Source organism: Pleurodeles waltl, chromosome 7 (assembly GCF_031143425.1).
Source record: "Pleurodeles waltl isolate 20211129_DDA chromosome 7, aPleWal1.hap1.20221129, whole genome shotgun sequence".
In the NCBI taxonomy this organism is placed as follows: domain Eukaryota; kingdom Metazoa; phylum Chordata; class Amphibia; order Caudata; family Salamandridae; genus Pleurodeles; species Pleurodeles waltl.
In genome coordinates, this window is record NC_090446.1 from 981,453,331 (window position 1) to 981,477,649 (window position 24,319).

At 44.7% G+C, this 24,319-nt stretch overlaps 1 protein-coding gene across 1 annotated transcript in view; it reads right to left on the reverse strand.

Moving 5' to 3' along the window:
• NPLOC4 (NPL4 homolog, ubiquitin recognition factor) overlaps positions 1–24,319 on the reverse strand; it is a 340,333-nt gene that overhangs the window by 305,919 nt on the left and 10,095 nt on the right. The window contains exon 3 of the mRNA XM_069199778.1: positions 18,700–18,812. Coding sequence (XP_069055879.1) covers positions 18,700–18,812 — 113 coding nt within the window. The remainder of the gene's footprint in view (positions 1–18,699; positions 18,813–24,319) is intronic.

The following is a 24,319-nucleotide window of genomic DNA, read 5'->3' on the forward strand; positions in this document are numbered from 1 at the left end:
ACCCAACATACACCCACCCAACATACATCCACCTCACGACAGCCTCCAGCTCATGCACCTGCACCCAAAGCCACAAAAGTTACACCTCCTACAACCACCTTCTCTTCCTCCACTCCCAGACCCCCTCCAGCTACCCATCCCAGTGTTCCTAAGAAACTTTTCCTGACCAAGCTTAACCTCTTTCCACCCCCCCACCTCCAATTCATAGGTCCCGTACTAGCACCTCAGCCAAAAAATCTCCGGTACCAGTGGTGCCTGTTAGAGGTATGTGGAGTGCACCGGGCACCAGGGCAGCCAGTGTGACACGGAGCCACAGCACAGCCAGTCCCCCCCTGTGAAGCACCAGAAGTTGGACAGTGCCCGGCGGGAGTGGGGGAAGGCTCCAGCCAGCAAAGCCGCTCACAAGGGTCCCAGGGGGAGTGTCCACCCAGCTGTGACTCCTCCCAAGGTGGGGAAGGGGAAGAAGAAATCGCCAAAGTCTGGGAAGAGCAGCACGGCGGAGAAGACCGCCATCATCCCCGCTGCCCAGGAGGCCACCGCCAGAGTCAGTGCCCAGGAGGGCAGCCCCATTGTCACAGGCCAGGAGGCCACCGCCAGATTCAGTGCCCAGGAGGCCACCGTCAGCCACAGCCCAGCTGCCCAGGAGGGCCCCGGCAGCCACAGCCCAGCTGCCCAAATGAAGGACCGCCAGCCCTAGCCCAGCAGGGCAATGAAGGACCGCCATGGCAAGCACCGCTGAACAGGGCAAGCACTGCTGAACAGGGCAAAGACCGCCATGGCAAGCACCGCTGAACAGGTCAGAAACTGCAAAGTCAAGCACCACTGAACAGGGCAAGCACCGCTAAACAGGGCAAAGACCGCCATGGCAAGCACCGCTGAACAGGGGAAAGACCGCTGAACAGGGCAAGGACTGCCAACTCAAGCACCGCTAGCCCATGTGCGGCAGGGGCAGTGACGGAACTGGGACCGTCACGGGGAGAGTGATGCACTCTGGGCACCAGTCCCCCTCCAGAACCAGTGGAGACTGTTATCCACTTGAGAGACCGTGGCTTTGCACTCCCCAGGATGGTACAGTGGGCAAACCACCCACTGTAGAGACTTGTGAGACTGTGGCTTTGCACTCCCCAGGATGGTACAGTGGGCAAACCACCCACTGTAGAGACTTGAGAGACTGTGGCTTTGCACTCCCCAGGATGGTACAGTGGGAAACCCACCCACTGTAGACACTTGAGAGACTGTGGCTTTGCACTCCGCAGGATGGTACAGTGGGAAACCCACCCACTGTAGAGACTTGAGACTGTGGCTTTGCACCCCCCAGGATACATCAATGGGCATGGAGCCCCCTCGTGGATCTGGCGTGGTGCACTCATCCGGCTGAGGTGCCCCCCACTTCCCTTCCCCTGAGGTGCCTGTTGTATTTCTACCTGATGCCCCGGCAGTGTTATCTCCGTTTTTATCAGGTATCTGATGTGGGCCTTGCCCATGCATTTTGGGCCCAGTGGTCCATGGACAATGAATGGTGCATTACCTGCACTGCTAATCGTGATGTAAATTTTTTTGAATGTGTATATATATCTGTATATATTTGGTTACTGTATTTTGATATATCACAATGGTTGAACTCATTTCCTTTTGTCTTGCATGTTTCCGGGGGGGGGGGGAGGGTTGGGGGTTGTTACTGTAATGTTTGGATATGCATTGGTGTGTGTGTTGTAGTGGGTGAGGGTCGGGTGGGGGTGTTGCGTGTATGTGTCCCAGACTTTTGCCTCCCCCTCCCCTATGTCGTAGGTGCAGTACTCACCGTTGTCTTTGGTGCCGGCGTGGATGATGGTCGTATAGGAGCAGGAAGACTATTGCAGGGAGAATTTGGAGTTCCTGTTCCATGGTGTCCTCCTTCCTCGTGCAGTGTGTAGAGGTGAGCGTTTTCCCTTTGAAATGGCTGTTTCTGCCGTGTTTTTATCCAAGGTGAATCCACCCCGGAAAAGGTGGCGGATTGGTAGGTTGTGATACTGTGGGCGGTACATTGTCTTCCGCCTGTATGTTGGCGGTGACCGCCAAGCTGTTTGTCTGTACCGTGGCGGTCGGAGTGTTAAAGTGGCTGTCTTTGTTGGCGGTTTCCGCCACGGTCATAATTCCCATTTTTTTACCGCCGGCCTGTTTGCGGTCTTATCACCGCTTTAACACCGTCCGCCAGGGTTGTAATGACCACCTTAGTCTTTTTTGAAAGCAGGTTAGTCCTCCCAGGTTTCAGGAGGTTCAGCAGCAGGACGAGGCATCTTTTGGTGTAGAGTCCATTGAGGAGTGCAGACAGGCCGGCAGTGTTGGTACTAGGTCAGCTGCTTCTTCTCCTGGTGCAACTCTTCCTTGTACTTTTCTTCTTAGGTCGTCAGGATCCCAGTTCTAGGGTTCAGGGGTGCCACCTAAATACTCAATTTAGGGGTGCTACAGAGAGTGCCGGGTGGTAGCCAATGGCCTGACCACCTTTAAGGTGACTACACCCTTCCTATGACCACTTTCGCTGGGAAGTGGGCCTATCCCTACACCTAGTGGCCTCATTCCTTTCAAACAAAGATGGAGGAATTTAAAAAGTGGTGTCCATTTAAGTGCGTCCACCTTAGGGGTGGGAATGCCATGAAGAGGGCACACTTCCCATTCTGCCCAATGTTCCCCACAGTTCTGCCTCCAAAAGTGGAAAAGTGGAGTCAGGCTGGGGGGGTGTAAAGCAGTCATCTCTGCCATCTGGAGAGACCTGGGTCGCATTACAAGGCTGCTGGGCCTTTGAAGCTTACCACCCTGGAATGTCCATCCTGCCTGGGTGAGGTGTCCCTGTCCACTGCTGGCGTGTGTCTCTAGTCCTCAAAAGTGTTGGCTCTCACCTTTGGGGCACGTAAACATATCTAAGATGTCTGAACTGGTCAGGACCAGTCAGTCAACACACTAGTAGCTGGTAGGTTTTCAGGAGGCACCTCTAAGGTGCCCTCTGGGTGCATTTATTAATACATCACTCACTGGAATCAGTGAGGGTTTATTAATCTGAAGTGTTTGATATCAAATATCCCTGGGTTCAGAGAAGCCATAATGTAGCTGGGAAACTCGCAGTGACCAGTGTCCAGTGTCCAGCAAATTTATTTAAAACGGATTCCCTTTTCACTTACTATTTCTAAGAATTGACAGAGACATAGCAGGTGCATATCTGCTCATGCATCTATGCCCTTACATGTGTCCTGATGAACCCTGTCTTAGGGGTGACTTACAGCTGGCATGTGCAGTGGTAGGGACCTGGTATAAAGGGGTGCGTGACAGGTTGTATTTTCACTTTTACCTGCACCAACATACCCAGTCTGCAATGGCAGCACTGTGTGGGTTTGTTGAGGGGTCCCTGAGGGTGGCACAACTGGTGCTGCGGCCCTCAGGGACCTTCCTTAGTACCCTTCACTCTAGGTAACAGGGGTACCATTTACTAGGGACCTACAGTTTTGGGAAAGAGCTCTGCCACTGGGGACCTGGTTAGCAGGGACCCAGTACACTTTCAGGTGGAATCACATCAGATACCATGCAAAAAGTGGGAGCTAATCGTGCCAAAAAGGGTGCTTTTCTACAATTTTATCCACAGTCAGTCACAAAGCACTGGTGTCCCATTCTGCCATGAAAGCCTAAACTACCAGGCATTCTAGGGAAAGAAGGCCGATAGAAATTTTAGATCCATTGGCACAGGTCTTCGGTACCATGCAATTTGATGACCTGCCAAGACCAAGAAGGATTTTGCACCAGCAACAAGAATTGGTTTGAGTGGACTACATTAAAATGAAGAAGAGGGCCAACATTTTCCTCAGGGGATTTGACTCAGATTCAGTAGTAAGGCGGCACAACCAAAGCACTCCCACTGCTTTAGACATTACAGCTGCGAAAGAACAAACTTGTTCAGAGGGTATGCAAAAGTGGAGTAAGGCATATCTCCTTCCGGCAATGTGCTGTGCCACTGACTTTTTAAGGTCCAAATAATGCCCAGCATTTTAATGTGTAATAGTAGGTGCTTAACAGTCTCTGAATAATCTTCATTGGTGTGCTGAAAGTCTATGTTCTGCAAGTCCACTGTGACAGATTTAGAGAAAAAAAAAAGTTTCCTTAAGGTGAGTAAAACCTCAGAGTCCTGAGAAAAAGCTCTGCCAATAGTTGGTCCTCAAAGCATTCTTCGACCACCTTTCTGGTAGAAATGATGCACTATGAGTTAGAGAAAGCAAATTGTACAGGATGTGGACGCGACTCTAGACGCAGGGTCAAGCGAGCTGATGCCTACAGTGGCTTTGGAGGCCCATGTCAGAAGAGAAGACCTATGAAGAAACAGCACTGAAGCCAGGCTATGATATAGTGCAGAGATGCAAGATATCCAAGCTGGAGTCATTGCGGGTGCCAACCTGTGGTGGGCCACACCCTTGACAGCTGCAAGGGCCCAGAAGAAGAAGTGGGAGTCCTGAAGAGTTGCCACATGGTCCCACCTGTGAAGGCTTGGCCAAATGAGCTTGAAACTCCACATAGAACTTCAAAACTGGAACTTGCTCTGAGAATGGCCCTGTCCTCTCTTGGAATGGTCCATCAAAGAAGATCTTTGCCTGAAGAAAGAAGACTAAGAGTTGGCACTCTTGTGCTTCATTTTACATTTTTTGGGGAGGAATCTTTGGAGCGTTTCTCCAGAACAAGCAACTTAGCTGAAGGAAGGGGAAAAGGAAGGTTTTGCAGTTGCCTCACGGGCCTGAGCCAGGAATAACCTAGTCTCAAGCTCCCAAATGGCCTTGAGTTGCCCGGATACACACAGGACACAGAATGATGGATCATAGTCAAGCCCCAGACACCACATACAAAAATCACAGGGGTTGGAAAGAAACATCGGCTTACAACAGCTTCAGCAAGGTTTACACCCAGAGAGGTGACATTTGTTCTAGGCCTTGTGACGATCAGTAGAGAAATTTGAAAGCAACCAAAGAGAAGCTTGTGAGCTGCATCGGTTCTGTACAGAAAAACAGGAACTGACACCAGCGCAACAGGCATTGTTGTATGTAATGCAATGTCACATCTGGGCTTGCGTGAAGCTTCCTGGCGATGCTGGGAGCTATTGCTCAGAAAAGTTTTCAGATGAATCTAGAGCTTGGGATGTTAATAAAGTGAGGAATCTGTAAGAATAAGAATCCATCAGAAGAACAGATGTTGTGCTGGAGGTGAGACACTATGTTGGAGGTTAGGGGAATTGCTAAAGGAATAGGTAGTGAACCTCTACTTTAAGGTGACAACTGGGATGACGTAACTTCACAGAACTAGGCGTTCTAGACTGTTACTCTTTTTGAGAATTTCTGCTCTTCGTTGTGTTTAATAGAGTACTCTCACCTCAATTTTTTCATTTGATTAATTTGGTCCCTCCTGCCATTCATTTGCTAAAAGCAACGATATTTACTTACCTGTGCCGTCAGCAACTGACTTTTGTCAACCTTACTTCTTGGCTGGACACTGTGAGAAAAGGATGAAGCGCAGCTGAATGTCTCAAAACACCGAGTTGTTTGGATTGACTAAACACAATACACATAACTTAAGCAGGTAATAAACTGCCTAGTTTTTTTGTTTGTTTTGTTTTGTTTTGTTTTTTTATCAAACTCAAATGATTCTTCTGAAATTCATTCTTGACTCTTACAATTCTGCAAATTCCACAATTCAGTCAGACTATCAAAATTATTTGTTTTAGTCGTATAAAGTAAGAAATGTTCTCTAGGGCGGTCGTTATGTCTTCTGATGTATTCGGGTACTTTGGGACTACTTCTACTACCAATGTCTATGGTATTTACTGTGTTATCCTGGAATATTAAGGTGAAGGCACACCTTCCAGGCGAACTAAGACTTATGCATATTGTAGATGTCGAAATGTACATATTGCATGCCTCCAGGAAATGCATCTCACTAAGATGGAACTTGAGAAGGTGACCAAACACTGGAGAGAACAAACTTATGGTACTGTGTATTCAGCATACACCCGTGGAGCTTTGATTTGGGTGGCAGGAGGGGTGCCTTTTGTGCAGCATAGAACACTGAAGGAAGATATGTACTAGTAGAGGGACTGCTGGATGGTCGCTCTCTCTTCTTGTTCTCAATTTATGCACCTAACATGCATCAGGGTGATTTTCCCAACACACTGTCTCTGGCTTTAATACCCAACTAACAGGCCCAGGGCTCTGGTGCAGAGACTTTAATTGTGTCCATGATCCCCTTCTGGACAGGCCAGTGACCCCACTCCCAGACACCCATGGGATACATGCGAAGAAACACTTTCAACACTGAACTGCGGCGCTCCTTATACATGACGTCTGGCGGTTAGGACACCCAGCTGTCACGGAACACTCATATTATGCCCTTGGTCATCAGATTCACAGTAGATTAGATCACATTTTTTGCACCTAAGACTATTGGCCCTTAATACACAACCCCGAATATCTGGGCCATACTATTTCTGATTATAACCCGCTTAAGGTAACCTTCGGTTGGGGGGTGACCCCACAATAGAGGCTTAGGACTGAAGCACTAAGGGATGCACTCTATAGGGAGACAACAGGCACACCTCACACAATACTTTGAAGACAGTGATGGTATGGCCACCAAGAGGGGGCAAGAGTGAAGGTGGTCATGAGGGGAAATTGCATTAACAGACCCTGTGGGTGCGAGGTCGACACTTGAGACGCAGATGCATGTGATTCAACTCGAGGCTGTGACTGCAAGCGGAAACGGGCAAAGTTTCACCGCCAATATAAAGAACAGACTCAGCAATTAAGCAAATTTGACTATAAAGCCGCGGTGGCACACCAGCAAGCGGAGGGTGATAAACCAGAGCAAATTTTAGCATGGCTACTGCGCTCGGATATCCCACGAACAGTTATAGGTGCCATTTACCATGCTGAGGGCCACATGGTGAACACGCAAGTGGGCATAATTTACATATTTGCCAGTTATGAAACGCTATACACCCCACTTGCCAGCGCTTGAAGCCTTCCTGCAAGAAGTTGCCCTCCCTCAGTTATCCCCCCTACACCTGCTTGACTTGGAGCAGATCATAGAGCTGGATGAGATTCAGTTGCTAATTCAGCAAATCAAGCAGGGAAAAACCCAGCATAGCATAGCAAGGCCTTGACTTCGGTGAGACATTGAATTGCCTTCTGGGGGAGCCTCCCCTTCACTCCTGTGGGCTAAGCGGCTATAGCTAAAATGCTTATCCTCCTGAGGTTGTTATAATTCTTTTCAACGCTCCCAGTAGTGCCTACCGGGCCTTCTTCAGGGAGTTAGGCAGGCTAGAATCAGATCTAGGGTGAGACCCACGCAAAAGCGTGCGTCTCTTCAGATATTACATCGTCCCATGCAGAGGAGGGGCCAGGGCACAACAGATCTGGAATTAGACTTTGCAGCAGTGTAATTGCAATGGGCTATGCGGTAACTAATGAAAGATAAAATGGGAGAACGTAATTTCATAATGAATTAACTTAGAGGTGGAAATTTACAACATTGGCTACTATCGGCGGGAAACCCTGCCAAAGAGCTCCCTAGGTTACTGTTTGTGACCAAACTGGTATGGAACAGATATATGCTGACAAAACACTTGCCCACCTGCCCCCATATGCACCACAGCTACCCTTTGGGATCTACTCGCGGCCAGGCTAGACTTGGGAGGTCATGATCCCAAATCGTGGCAGGAGGTGGGACTGCTTCAACCTGGCGACTTCTTTGAGGATGACTCAATACAGTCATTTCACAACTTCAGGACACCTTCGGCCTGAGTGTGGGTTCTTTCCTCACTTATCGCACTCTCACATGGGTTACCAGGGGTGCATGGTCGATAGCAGACGCAGAGCCATCCCTTCACCTAGGGCTGTAATATTTCCTCAACCATGGGGTGGGTTGTAAAACTGTACTGTTTCTTTATGCAGCCCTTCTGGCGCCAGGTGTGAGCCGGATACTCAAGAGGAGGACTAAATGAAAGACAGATTTGGGCACCATCCTTACAGACAAACAATGGACAATGGTGCTCGGCCACGTCAAACAGGTATCTCGCAATGTGTGTCTCAAATTCACACAATTTAATTTTTCTCCATCAAATCTCTTACACCACAACGTCTGCAAAAGATGTTCCCAAGGAATCCCCTGTCCATCCCAGATGCACACATGTTGATTCCACATATTTGCACATGGTTTGAGAATACACACCTCTGGCTCGTACCTGGCCCAAAGTACTGGAATACACCCCAGCAGTGATCGACATACAACTCTCCCCTGATCCACTACGTTCCTTATTGTGGATCACTAAACGCTTGAAATGCTCTAAACATTATTTACGCTGGCTGACTTAGCATGCACACTGTTTAAAAAGCTGACAGCCATATCTTGGAAGGCAACTCAGCCACCTGAGCTTTCAGTATGGCTCTGAATAAGACATAAATGGGCGATAGTGGAGACTGAGGCTGTAGGAAAGTACCATCTTGCCTGGCATGTTACCCCCATTTTTCACTGTATATATGTTGTTTTAGTTGTGTCACTGGGACCCTGCTACCCAGGGCCCCAGTGCTCATAAGTGTGCCTGAATGTGTTACCTGTGTTATGACTAACTGTCTCACTGAGGCTCTGCTATCCAGACGACAGTGGTTATGCTCTCTCATTTCTTTCAAATTGTCACTAACAGGCTAGTGACCAATTTTACCAATTTACATTGGCTTACTGGAACACCCTTATAATTCCCTAGTATATGGTACTGAGGTACCCAGGGTATTGGGGTTCCAGGAGATCCCTATGGGCTGCAGCATTTCTTTTGCCACCCATAGGGAGCTCTGACAATTCTTACACAGGCCTGCCACTGCAGCCTGAGTGAAATAACGTCCACGTTATTTCACAGCCATTTTACACTGCACTTAAGTAACTAATAAGTCACCTATATGTCTAACCTTTACCTGGTAAAGGTTGGGTGCTAAGTTACTTAGTGTGTGGGCACCCTGGCACTAGCCAAGGTGCCCCCACATTGTTCAGGGCCAATTCCCCGGACTTTGTGAGTGCGGGGACACCATTACACGCGTGCACTACATATAGGTCACTACCTATGTGTAGCTTCACAATGGTAACTCCGAATATGGCCATGTAACATGTCTAAGATCATGGAATTGCCCCCTCTATGCCATCCTGGCATTGTTGGTGCAATCCCATGATCCCACGGGTCTCTAGCACAGACCCTGGCATTGCCAAACTGCCTTTCCCGGGGTTTCACTGCAGCTACTGCTGCTGCCAACCCCTCAGACAGGTTTCTGCCCTCCTGGGGTTCAGCCAGGCTTGGCCCAGGATGGCAGAACAAAGGACTTCCTCTGAGAGAGGGTGTTACACCCTCTCCCTTTGGAAAATGGTGTGAATGCAGGGGAGGAGTAGCCTCCCCCAGCCTCTGGAAATGCTTTCATGGGCACACATGGTGCCCATTTCTGCATAAGCCAGTCTACACCGGTTCAGGGACCCCTCAGCCCTGCTCTGGCACGAAACTGGACAAAGGGAAGGGGAGTGACCACTCCCCTGACCTGCACCTCCCCTGGGAGGTGTCCAGAGCTCCTCCAGTGTGCTCCAGACCTCTGCCATCTTGGAAACAGAGGTGCTGCTGGCACACTGGACTGCTCTGAGTGGCCAGGGCCAGCAGGTGACGTCAGAGACTCCTTCTGATAGGCTCCTTCAGGTGTTGCTAGCCTATCTTCTCTCCTAAGTAGCCAAACCCTCTTTTCTAGCTATTTAGGGTCTCTGCTTTGGGGATTTCCTTAGATAACGAATGCAAGAGCTCATCCGAGTTCCTCTGCATCTCTCTCTTCACCTTCTGCCAAGGAATCGACTGCTGACCGCGCTGGAAGCCTGCAAAACTGCAACAAAATAGCGAAGACGACTACTGCAACTCTGTAACGCTGATCCTGCCGCCTTCTCAACTGTTTACCTGGTGGTGCATGCTGTGGGGGTAGTCTGCCTCCTCTCTGCACTAGAAGCTCCGAAGAAATCTCCCATGGGTCGACGGAATCGTCCCCCTGCTACTGCAGGCACCAAAGAACTGCATCACCGGTACCCTGGGCCTCCTCTCAGCACGACGAGCGAGGTCCCTTGATTCCAGCAACTCTGTCCAAGAGACTCCCACAGTCCAGTGACTCTTCAGTCCAAGTTTGGTGGAAGTAAGTCCTTGCCTACCCACGCCAGACTGCATTGCTGGGAACCGCGACTTTTGCAGCTACTTCGACCTCTGTGCACTTCCGGCGGAAATCCTTTGTGCACAGCCAAGCCTGGGTCCACGGCACTCTAACCTGCATTGCACGACTTTCTAAGTTGTCCTCCGGCGACGTGGGACTCCTTTGTGCGACTTCGGGTGAGCACCGTTTCACTCCTCTTCGTAGTGCCTGTTCCGACACTTCTGCGGGTGCTGCCTGCTTCTGAGAGGGCTCCTTGTCTTGCTCAACGCCCCCTCTGTCCCCAGACGCAATTGGCGACATCCTGGTCCCTCCTGGGCCACAGCAGCATCCAAAAACCCTAACCGCACGATTTGCAGCTAACAAGGCTTCTTGGCGGTCTTTCTTCAGGAAAACACTTCTGCACGACTCTCCACGGCGTGAGTGATCCGTCCTCCAAAGGGGAAGTTCCTAGCCCTTGTCGTTCCTGCAGAAACCTCAGCTTCTACTGTCCAGTAGCAGCTTCTTTGCACCCACAGCTGGCATTTCCTGGGCATCTGCCCATCTCCGACTTACTTGTGACTTTTGGACTTGGTCCCCTTGTTCCACAGGCACCCTCGACTGGAAATCCATCGTTGTTGCATTGCTGGTTTGTGTCTTTCCTGCAGAATTCCCCTATCAGGACTTCTATGTCCTTTGGGGAACATTAGTGCACTTTGCACTCACTTTTCAGGGTCTTGGGGTGGGCTATTTTTCTAACCCTCACTGTTTTCTTACAGTCCCAGCGACCCTCTACAAGGTCACATAGGTTTGGGGTCCATTCGTGGTTCGCATTCCACTTTTGGAGTATATGGTTTGTGTTGCCCCTATCCCTATGTGTCCCTATTGCATCCTATTGTAACTATACATTGTTTGCACTGTTTTCTAATACTATACTGCATATTTTTGGTATTGTGTACATATATCTTGTGTATATTTGCTATCCTCATACTGAGGGTACTCACTGAGATACTTTTGGCATATTGTCATAAAAATAAAGTACCTTTATTTTTAGTATATCTGTGTATTGTGTTTTCTTATGATATTGTGCATATGACACTAGTGGTACTGTATGAGCTTCACACGTCTCCTAGTTCAGCCTAAGCTGCTCTGCTGAGCTACCATTATCTATCAGCCTAAGCTGCTAGACACCCTATACACTAATAAGGGATAACTGGGCCTGGTGCAAATACCCCTAGGTACTCACTACAAGCCAGTCCAGCCTCCTACAGAGGCCTTATCATCTGCTTCCATCGGACAGGGTGGAGGGGGAGGCATCATGCTTTGGGACACATATGTGCAAAAGATTTCTGACAGATTACATCCTCCTCCCCCTTAATGAGTCGTCCTCCCAACCCCTTCCATGACTGCAGACGACATGCATCACTTACAGTGGTGTCATCATCCAAAGTCCTAACATTGAGAGGTGACATTCCCCATACACATTATAAGGTAGACTTTCTCATTCTCCACTGGACACCTCATGATAGTTGATGTTCTATACATTGCCTCCTACGATTTTCTCCCTGCATTTGTCTCCTAATAGCTCATAGTGTTTCTACAATGTAGGCTGCATAGACAAAACCATGGCTGAGCTACACAATGACTTCACAGGATGCCAGTAAAGGATTGTGTTAACTTCAAAGTGATGTGCCTTCGACTGCCTTAATCAAATGGCCACAACATGCTTACAGGAACAAAGAAAACCCTCTATCCAAAGTAAGCTGATCAAGTCAGCTGCAAAAACAGTTAGACACCAAGATGTATAGACTATTTGTTCTCTGGCGGCATCATCTTAACCTGTTAATACATTGCCAACAAATGGATTGTTTCTTGGTGTTAACTAGGAAGATTAGGAAGTTTCTATACTCGCTGTCTGGAAAAAAAAAAAAAAGTTGCAAGCCCAGTGCCTAAGCCATTCAGTGTGAGATATAAATGTACTCACTCACAAATTACAATCTGAAAACAGATTTAGTTCCTTTTAGTGCTTGCAACTAGCTCAGTTCCTGTAGATCATCTCCAAAAGCAAATAGTTTGCCTAATCCCCCCCCATCCACTACAAAACTGATTCAGAGACAATCTTAAGAGCAGTCTGTTTCTTTTCAGCTTGTTTGAGGCTTATATCATTGGATACTCCCTTTCAGAAGCTCAACTTGGTTCTTAACGATTTTGCGAACTTTTAAGCTACATTAAAAAAACGTAATTATTTGGTCATGCTGCTAGATCAATATCAGTGTTTTATGAACTCACACCTATCTTGGACCACCTGCAAGCCACATTCTGATACAAGAGAGTGACCAAGATTGTACTTGTTGGATTAGTCTAGAATATCAGAAATAAACAAAATCAGGCCTACTTTTTGCTGATCTGTTAATTATCTTCAACACTGTTTAACACGCTACTCGTCACTACTGCTTGACAGAAAGGCCTTTTTGCTGTATTCCTCACCACCTCAGAATCTCCATCCGTCTCTATTTTTTCAGACTCTATACATTCAACCACTAGTGAGAATAATTTGGAGCCATGTTGTCATTTTTTGTCAGCTACACTAATGACAGCCAGATCATGTAGCGGTGTGGAAATAAATGTGAGCCAATGATAAGTGAGCCTGCTGAGTGACAGCCAGATCACTGGAATGTTTAGGCTGCCATGTATGGTACACTTAGCCATTTGTGGTTGAAAGACATCTGGCATACTTCCATTAACAAATGCACAGCACTCACAGCAGTAAAAAAAAAACTAGTAGTTAAACTTCATTAAAAAAAAAAAAAAAAAAAAAAAAAAAAAAACATTTCCCATAAACCACATATAATTGTAATGGATACGAGTTTCTGGCTCTACCCAAATAAAATTTCTCTCCACGGAGTACAGGTGTATCAGCCTTGGCTTGCTCTAGATTTGGTAAAGCGAACTGCATGCATATATGGATTCTACAACATTTATCAACCACATTACGCTTTATCAGCCCTTTGCATATCTCACGGACTGTCTATTGCGCAGAGAGATCATTTTAAAGCTCTGTGTGTGGTATACTGTGCTTTTCATAATCAAACACCACCCTTCCGAATGGCATATTTGCCCAATGTAAACGTGTATGAAAGCTGCGATCTTCTGAGGCATATGCAATCAAAATAGCCTGAATCAAGATGGGCCTTTTCTTTCTTTTTCACCAGACTACCTGCACTGCAAGCACTCATATGACACGTTTGATACTTTGCTCTGGAGTCAAGATGCCCTTAACTGATGCACGCAATAAATGGAATATAACATAACTAGTTCTCTTGTTCTAAGGAAACAGAATGAATCAAGAAGCAGTGTCTCCATAGCAAGAAACGCAGATGAAATACTCCACAAAGCACAAGAACTTAACACTTCAAAAGCAATACCCTAAGGTAAAAAAACCGTAAGGAGAGCTCACAACCGTAGGACAATTTCTCAGCAGCAGAAAGGTGTTTCAGTGGGGTAACTAGTAAAGGAATAAGGAACGAGGATCTTGAACATGAGCAGTTAAGCAGCTTTCATACAATAGGATATCGTTTTTAAAGAGAACAAAGAAGGTCGCACAATAGGCCTCAGGATTCCTACATGCTGTAAGTGCTTAGGTTCTTAGGTGCTTACTGCTACGTGCAGCAAGTGCTTATGCAGAGCTCGCCTAAACTTAATTTGGGTATGCACTTTTGTATAACAGACACACCGATAATAAGGCCTAGTACGAAATGACAGTTCAGTTCAAAGAAATAAATTACCCACTAATATGTCTTACTGACTTGTATTTTAGGAGTGTAACTGCAGATTTCCACCTTCAGACTGAAATGTGCTTTGACTTCACCTACTCTGCTATCTATCTTCTATCATATATCCCACTCTACGTAATGGCTTGTCTAATGCAGATTATATTCAAACTTTTCAATGTTTAGGCCTAGAAATATTGTATATTTTACAACATGTATGAACAAGAAAACTATACCATTTTCCAAATATATTCACAAGATGTTATTTTTTCATTCATAAATGAATACAATATAGTTAAAAACAATGCTGTCAATTACGGCACTTGCCATGGAGGACATCAGTAGTCCCTTTGGATCAAGTGTCGCTGATGCAGGTACAGACGGATGTAAAAAAATCTTACCATTTAATACTCAGCTGCGTAAATATCCCAATATTTTTTGACAAATGACAGACAACATAAAATAACTACAGATGTAGTTGTGCACAAGTGGTTTATGAAGATGGCCGATGTACTCTGGGCAATGCCTCCTAACCATTTACTATGCTTTCCTAGAAAATCATAGGACTAGATTGTTACAACTCCCTCTTTGCCTCCTTCACTTTTTGTAAGGCAATTAACTTATCAGTTTGAAAGTGACAGCAGGCATTGCTAAAAATATGTTTTGAGCACCATCTTCTGCTGGGCCAGAAGTTTCGAGGTTCACATAAGCTTAAGTACAGAAATGCCCACTTCACAGGGCGCAGGAATCATGCTGCAGTCTGTTGCAGATGCTTTAGGGATGCTGTCGCTCACACTGCCTTTGAGCAAAAACACAAAAACAGGGAGCCTTTCACCACGAAACAGGAGTAAACAAGGACCTAATTCGAGAACAATGAGCAAACCAGAAGCTTTGCTTCAATTGTGAAACGAAGCTCATTTGTTCCGAACTGTGGCTCTGCAACCACAAAAAGTACTGTTTTCGTTGGCTGGCTGCCTTTGAGCAAAAGGAGCTTCTAGAATGGGGAGAGCTTTTAATGTAGTAGTCACTGTCCATGAAATAGCTAAGAAAAGAAAGCCTCAACAAGGAAAAAATACAGTAAACTCCATTAACAAGCCCTAATTTGCTTCCACTGATTTTTTTTATTGTTCCCGTTTTAAAAAACAAAAACAAAAAAACACAGCATAATTTCAAAAGTAAAGCATCAGGTTCGTAATATGATGCTCCTATTTATAGGGAAATGAAAGTATACTCATCTAACATTACTTCAGGGGCAATCCGGGACACATCCCATTCGAATAATGAATCTGTTGCTAATTCATTACTGTACATCAGTTTGATTTAGTGCCGGCTCGAAAAGGGATCCATTGAAGATTTTCCCCATGAAGGAAATTAAATATTCGCCTGCATCTGCGCCGGGCGGCGGTCCAACAAAGGCAGATGGCCAGACTGAAGCCTCTTTCCCCAATCGTGAATCCCAATCCATACTATTTACATATGTTCTTCCGTGTCCGAGTCTAGGTGCGCTTACCAGGTTTGCAACGCTTCGGGTTGAAGACCAGAACCTCGTTTTGGTCCTCTGATGAGAAATTTACTCAGACTCTAAGTGAAGCATCAAGCACAGAACGGTACAGACAGCAGTGCAAGTGTCTGTCGAAATTATTTTATCCCGAAGCATGCCCTGGTGGATGATATATCAGACAGTATGAGGTTGGTGCGGGTAATGCAATGTAAAATACATAGCCAGAATTCAGACGTACCCTTTATTTAAAATTCCAGCTTGGCACTTTTCCCACCCGGGAATATGCATTACAGAACAGATCTCCAAATGGTCTATTGAGTGATTGCGTCCAATATCTGTGGAGCCTGAAAATGAACACCACTGCGGTCATAATACACAAATATCAAATTCCACTCGGCTGTTATCTATACCTGGGGGACTCAAATTACATTTATGGCTTTTTTGCTTTTACTGGCTATTGATGTTCTTGGGTCACATTTTAAGTTTCAGGACTTTGGAGTTTTCAATGCGTTCTTATAGTTTACAATGGGATTTAAATCAATTGTTGTAAGTACTGTTATGGCTTTTTGAAGCTACTACATACAGTAAGGACTCTCTATGTATCAGCATTGTTTCCATTATGAACGTGACGAACTTTAAACTAGAAATATAAACATGTTTATTCCAGCCTGGGCAGGACAATAAAGTCTTGATTAAACTTATGCTTGCGTTGTGGAGTTGGGATATGCATACCATAAACTCTTGCGCTCCAGTCAGTTGAGAGAAAACAGAGCTACAGGTCATCCTCATCGCCAGTATGAAGCAGGGAGGGAGCGCACACAGTAATAAGGACAAGAAGAAAGCTCATGACAAATACATCTGCTACCCCCGCCCAAATAAAAATGTGTCCCAAACACCAATGCAAACTGACCCAAAGGACTCCAAATTCCCATTTGGGAATCCGAGCACACAGCTGCATCAAATCTGGATATAAGAACAGAGAAAACGTAGGAAACTGAGTGCAGCAAATACGAGAGCGGAAAAATGGCACTGGCAAAGCCAATAGATCTGGCTTTAATGTGCAAATGCATGTTACACAGACATTCACAAATGCTGTTTATAAGTGTTTCATGCACAAATGCAGTTCATCACATTAAAACCTGTCCTACTGACTTTGCCAATGATGGGAAACTGAAGCAAAAATATTGCTTCTTATAGGGAATGCCAATAGGAGAAACAAAGTGAATGTGACAAGCAACTCCGATGATGATTTAGTGCACTTTGCAGATGTAATGTTTTTTCTTCGTACATTCTACGGGACCCGCTCCCTGGAAGCGGGAAACACCACAACAAATAGCCAATAACGAGGTGAGAAATTAATACTCTTCTGGCGATTCCAAAACCCACTGCATTTACATGTTAAAACCGTTAGTAAAAATACGTCAGCAAACAGCTACACTTTCAAGCCAGACTAAAAATAGCAGGCCTCATGAGGTGGCAGTACTTTTCTTGAACTCCTTCTGTGAATCTTAAGTAAACATGATTGCAACAAGGTACCACATGGAACACTGCGCTGTTAGAAGTCTCTCAATACAGTAAATGTTTCAAAAATGAACTCCTTGTTCCGAGGAGTTCATAAGTAAACTCAATGTTTCATGTCACTTGCAAAGTGACAAATAACTCAATACAGAACATGTACTCAAATAAACAAAATATAACATGACAGCATGTCAGGTGATGTACCAAATTATTTCTCTTGGTCCCCAAACTCTCTACATCTATGAGTTCATCGACATGTGTTCCTTGTTGACTGCCAGTCTTAAACAGAAAATAGCCATCCAGATTCGGGCTACTTGAAATACTGTTTGTATTTCAACAGATCAAGTACTACTGCAAAGAGTTCAGATGCATCCCAAAGCTCGTTAGACTGTCATTTCTACTTTCTTATTCACCCCTTCATTTCTTATGTACAATCCTACATTTTCCCATCAATGTCTATCCAAAAAAGAAGCTTGTGTCCGGCTGTCATATCACAATATCCTCAACACGTGTAAAAGGTCCATCAGCATATCATTGGTAACAAGCCTGATTTTATCAATTATAGCCAGGTACATTTTACAATCAATTGTTGTTAAGCAAAAGGGGATGAAGATTGATTGTGTGCGTCAGATGTCAAGTGACAAAAGAGGCGAAGATTTATGAGAGGACTCTGCTTGGAAAACACCTAACCCAGCAGTTAAAAGGGTCCAGGAATGGCTACAGACATGTAAGAAAATAATCAATCACATAGGGAAGACAGGAAATTACTTAAGTCTGGTTGGTCCCAGTCTGTGGTGGCACAGAGAGCAAAAGATGATGGTCTGGAATAATTACCAGTGGCTGAGAATAATTTAAGTATACCATCCCTTGCTTTTTGTTTTTTCAAAGTGAGACACCTCTAAATGCACGTATATGCCAAGTTGTGGGCCCCTTCCCTCACTGTGCTACAGAACTCAAGATGCACCTCACTGAATAGGTCTACAAAGTTGAAATCAGTCTGGAACTGCTTATGTTCTCATTCAGAGAGGATGTGGTCTGGCAGTTCAGGGTGGACCGTGCCTACTAAAGCAGGGACACGATCCAAATGGTTGATTCTAGTCGGTGTATTACAGTGGGGAAAAAATAAAAGACTAGAATACCACCAAGACTAACTAAGAGTGGCTGATATTAAATCAAACATTCCATCGCTTATTTTTTTTTTCAGTTAGACGTGAAATAGGGCATCAGCTAGGTGGGATGCTGCAGACTTAAGCGAAGCCATAAGGTGCAGCACTGTTAAGACAAATAACAAAACTATTTTAAAATGAGAATGTTTTAAAAAAACATGTGGCAGCTGAACTAGTGGTTATAGCTATCAAATTTAACTGCGTTTCTGCTTCTCTTCTTATATTATGATGATTCTTTCCCATATATGCTTGAGCTGGGAAACATTCCTTCTGAAAGGTGTAATAATGGACCCCAAATGGATGGGTTTGGATCTAGGTACATGCTTGGCTTCAAAGTACCTTACCATTAATTTTAACATGGTCTGCTGCCTATATTATTAACATTAGGTTTTTAAATAAAATTATCTGTACAACTTCTGAAATGTCAGCTGACATGTTCTGGCAGAAAAGGGACCGTCTACTTCCCTGAACTTCTACCTCACCCATACTAGTTCTAAAACCCTCCCATTTCAAAGTAAGCTTCCCATCTTATATAGGGTACTCACTTTATTTTCAGCACGTTGAGTGACTTTTGTGGCGATGGAGTGATCTCTCCAGTTTTGTTTCTGTTCAGATAGACAGAAAACCCATTATTACCGAATCCAAATTCTGCAGCAACCTGAAATAAACCGAAAATATCAAACAATTCAGATATGACCCAGAGACAGTTTAACTGCATGACACACTTTCGGAGCACATCTGCAACAAGAATGTCAACCAAGCACAAGTTGCACAACATACTGTAATATAAACGTACTTGGCTCCTAATATTAAAAATGCACCAGTGAACCCAGCTGTACAAATAGCAGGTTTCACGATAATCCAACTAAGTTATCAATATTAAAAGGACGAGAATAGGTGTTTGTACAGCCAAGATTTGGACCAAAAAGATGCAAACAGATCCCAGCAGCAGGACATTTAACCTTCAGAGATACCATACCAGCCATGGGAGGTTGCTGTAACCTTATGCCAAAGATCCGGAACCCATCCACACTTCAGAAAGAAAGAAATAAATGGGGGAGGGAGGGGGGAGGCTTTCACACTTGTGTGCATACAAACAGTGTTTCCCTGTCTTCTTTATCTCAGTTCTAGGTTTGACTGGCCTGTTAGGCAATCAAGCAGTGTAAATGAATTACTGTATAACTGGAAAGACCATTGCAAGATTCAGCTCAGTTGTTGGCTCTGTGTAGTTAGGGCTCTTGGTGTACCTACAAGCCCTATATATTCCTGCAACCAGAAGGGTCCAGCGGATATAACAGTATATTGCTTTCCAAAATCCGCCATAGTTAAGAGGTTACAGATGAAAACAGATAGAAATGGCTGCTTTTTAAACTCAATTTCAATATTTTTTTCAACTGTTAATTTATTTGGAAAACCTTGGAGGATCTGCACAAATGACCCCTTTCTGAATTTTATATACTTTTAAGAAATGTATAGCTTTCTGGGATCCACCATTGGTTTCACACCATTTCTACCATTACTGGAAGGAGGTTGAAAGCACAAAAAATAGGAAAAATGAGCTATGTCCCAGGAAAATTCCAAAACTGTGTTGAAAAATGTGGTTTTCTGAATCAAGTCTACCTGTTCCTGAAAACTGAGAAGATGGTGATTTTAGCACTGCAAACCCTTTGCTGATGCCAGTTGCAGGGGAAAAAACACAGACACTTTCTAATGCAGCACATTTTTCCCCATTTCCCAAACAACTTAAAATGTAGCTGTATTTTGGCTTATGTCTCGGTCCCCAGGTACCTTTAGAATCCCAAGTATGTTGGGGAAAAAAAGGATGCAAATTTGGCATGGAAACCTTATGCGGACAAAAGGTATTTGGAGCCTTCTATCCCACACAGCCCCCAAAAAAGGGGGGAGGTAGGGGTGTGTGGAGTTTTTTTTCTCCAAACTCTGAAATTTGGCAGCTTCCTCTCCCGGGTTTGTTGCATCTCATTGCCATATACAATTTAGTACAACAATTGTGCAGTACTATACTATAACACTTAGATGACACAGATATAAATTCTAACAGATGTGCTTCTCTCTCAAGCTCTATATTTTAACTAGACATATACTATCTCACTGCGATCTCCTTTTACAACTCGATGAACTTTTGACCAAGTCCATTAGTATGCCTGTCTTACTGGAATCTCAAATCCTATCTGACAAGCCTGTATATCCAACCACAAACAGAACACCAAGGAAATGGGTGATGAAGCAGTGAGGGAGAGGTGGGGAGTGATCATAACAAAGGAAAGGACACTACAAAGTGTGATCAAGATCTCCAATGTACTACAACACTCAAGGCAATACTCTTTGGTACTGAACCCTGGACTCAAGGCATGGCTCAGAAATGAGCTATTGCCCGGGATAAATCACTCCCCTCCCTTCTTGAAACCCTTAACTGAAGGTCAATGGACGTATAGATTTTCTAAACACAGAAAAGTGTCTGAAAAAAGGTTGAGCAATAAAAGATTACGTAGTAACAGGCCTAATTTCGGAAGAAGCATCAATAATGCAGACTGTAATCGGAGAGTGGACGTACACATCTCCTCTCTATCAGTTACGTCATCAGCTGTAACCTGAGCCCAGCCACCTGCTAGTAAACAATGGAACCCTGTGGTCTGCAGCATATAGCATTCATTAGGAGAAATTCATAGGAAGCAGTCAAAGCTCCACGATTTACTAGATGACCTTTATACAATCACCCTGCACAGAGACAGGAAGCACATCGTTTTGCTATGCATACTTAAGCTAACTATGCTAGAACATGTCATACACCATCAACCAAACCCAGAGATTTGTTTTTCTAATAATTTTAACATGGAGCAAACACTTTCAGTGACACCCCAGGCTTACAGGAATCAAATAATGATAAAAATGCAATCATCACTTATAGCCAGTGCTATTTTAGCAATGTGGAAAGGATGTTTAAACTGTACGACATGTGAAAAGCATTTACACTGTCCCTTGGGCTATCAAATATGAAATGGAAAACTTTCTGGTTCACAAATAACCACTTAAATATTCTAACTTGCAGACTGACAATAAATAAATGTCTACAGCAGGTCTTTGTATAGTTTAAAGAGTCACTGATCGTAAGAGAAACAGGCAGCATATTTGTGTACACATGCAACCTAGATGTTTTCCAATATTAAAATGTTAAGGAAGCGCCAATGTGCTCATAGAGAAAGTTCAGTAGGCCCATCACACTTGTTAAAAATGTTATGCGTTTATATTTGTGTTCTTCATTAACAACTTTCTGAATGTATTTTCACACTTGATGTGTATATATATATATCAAGCAGTGTGTATATATATATATATATATATACATATATATATATATATATATATATATATATATACACACACACACACACTCTGATATAATACTGTTGGCTTTGAAACAAATTCTCTGCGAATTGTAAAAGCACGTTTCTCTGCTATTTATTAACTAGCCTCAATTTACATATAAACACTATCTCGGCCAAGATGGAAGTCATCCTTGTCACTCATGTTTTTCCCACGTGCCCATGTTTCTCCTTACAAATTCTGCAGCACACAGTGAAGCTCAGATGTACTTGTTGATTTCCACTGTCATTGTTTATGCTGCTCTTGATGAACTTTCCTCGGCTCAATCCCAAACTGCAACTTCAACCTCAAGGTGTTTCCACTGGTTCACTGTGCACTATCCATTCATATAACATGCTACTATTCATGTATATACTGTGTTCTAACATTTCCAGGCAACATTAGAATAGAGGGTGCAGAATAATTATTTGTGTAGTGGCATAGTACTTAGGAGTTATGGCAGTATGACGTATATTTTACATCTGTTCTGATTTACAGATGAAGTGATACGTGTGTTCAACCATAGCGATTACGCAGGGTGTTAATTTCCTGTGTAAAAATAGTGTACAAAAACCCTCAGTTTTTGGGGCAAGCCAGAAGACTTTCTTGTTCTACTAATGATGCTGTCAATCATTCTGCTGATGTTGTAGACCACTTGGGACTTAAAACAGTTTCTGATTTTGCCTTTCATTGTATTACTCTTTTTTGGGGTTGAGCCTGCGAGAGCATGCGTCTCGCTTGTGAAACACTCTTGGAGCCCGCCTGTTGCTTGCTATATGTTGGCTTGAGTGGCTATCTTCTTTACAGTCTCATAATTTGCCACGGCAGGCCTAGCATCTTTTTTATTGCTCCCTGTGAAGAACGGACCAAACATTGATCGATTCAACATCAGTGCCAGTCCCCTGCTCCCTACATGATTGAGGTACTACTTTGTTCTTTTTAACTTTTAGTGCCACGCAAACAGAAGGCGTATTGCTGGCAAAAATGTGCCCAGCAGGACAAACAAAATTGCAAAGATGTATTTTCTATAATTAACTTTCTTTTACTTTGCTAAACCTTCTTTTCTCACTTTGCACTCATGTTTTATTTTGTTTTTGCTCCCGGGTGCTGTTCTAAAAAATTCAAATTATCTTGTTCTAAATAATGCAAAGAGACATTGTTTTCTATGTAATTTCTGAAATCGTGCTTTAGCACATAATCATACAGTACACCCCAAAACTCCCCACTCCGATCCGTCTCACCTCATGACCCCGCTATAATCCACCCAGAGACCAATCCAATCCACCCCAGACCAATCCAAACCACTCACCACAATCCAATCCACCATGCTCCAATCCTTCCAAACTACCTCACTCCAACCTGCCCCTCTCCGATTTGTCTCACTCCAATCCAAAACAATCTGCCCCACTTCCCAATAAAATAAAACCTGCCCCACTTCCTGATCCAAAACAATCTGCCCCACTTCCCAATCCAAAACAATCCGTCCCACTTCCCAATAAAAAAAACAAAAAAAACTGTCCCACTCAATCCAAGACAACCCGCCCCAATCCAAGACAACCCGCCCCACTCCTCAATGCAAGACAACCTGCCCCACTCCTATCCAAGCCAGTCTACCCCACTCCAATCCAAAACAATCTCCAATCCAAAACAATCTGCCCCACTTCAATCCATTCCACTCCAATTTGCCCTACTCCAATCCAAAACAATCTGCCCCACTCCAGTCAAACCCACTCCAGTCCAAAACAATCTGCCTCACTCCAACCAAAAACAATCTGCTCCACTCCAACGCAAAATAACATGCCCCACTCCAACACAAAACTATCTGGCAACTTTAAAAAACAATCTGCCCCACTCCATCCCAAAACAATCTGCCCCACTCCAACCCAAAACAATCTGCTCTACTCAATCCAAAATAATTTGCTCCACTCCAATCCAAATAATCTGCCCCACCCCAATCTGCCCACTACAATCCAAAACAATCTGCCCCACTACAATCCACCCCACTACAAACCAATCTATTCAAATTTAGTCAAGTCCAATCTACTCCACTCCAATCCACCCCACTAAAATCCACCCAATCCACCTCAATCCAAGCCACTCCAATCTACTACACTCCAATCCACCCAACACCAATCGATTTCACCCCACTCCATTCCACCCAATTCCAATCCATTCCACCCCAACTCCAGTCCACCCCATTCTAATCCAAAGAAAACGACCCAAATCCACCCACTTCAGTTCAATCCACACCACTGCAATCCACCACACCCCACTTCAATCCACCCAACTCCAATCAAATCCACTCCAATCCATCCCACCCCATAGCAGTCCAATTCACCCTACCCCACTCTCCTCCAGTCCAATCCACCCCACTCAATCCAATCCATCCAGCCCATCTCACTCCAATTTAGTCCACCCCACTCTAATTCCTCCCGCTCCAGACCACCCTACTCTAATCCAATCCACCCCACTCAGGTCCTATCACACCAATCCACCCACCCCAAACCAGTCTAATCCACCCACTCCAATCCACCTCTCCATTTCAATCTACCCCACTCCACCTTCAAATTTCAATCCATCCTACTCCAATCCAATCCACCTCCTCCATGTCAATCCGCCCCAATATAATCCACCCCATCCAACCCACCTACCCCATTTCAGTCTACCCCACTCCAATCCACCTCTCCATTTCAATCCACCTCCACATTTCAATCCACCCTATTCCAATCCACCTACCCTATTTCAATCCACTCCACATCTAATTCACCCCAACCCAATCTAATC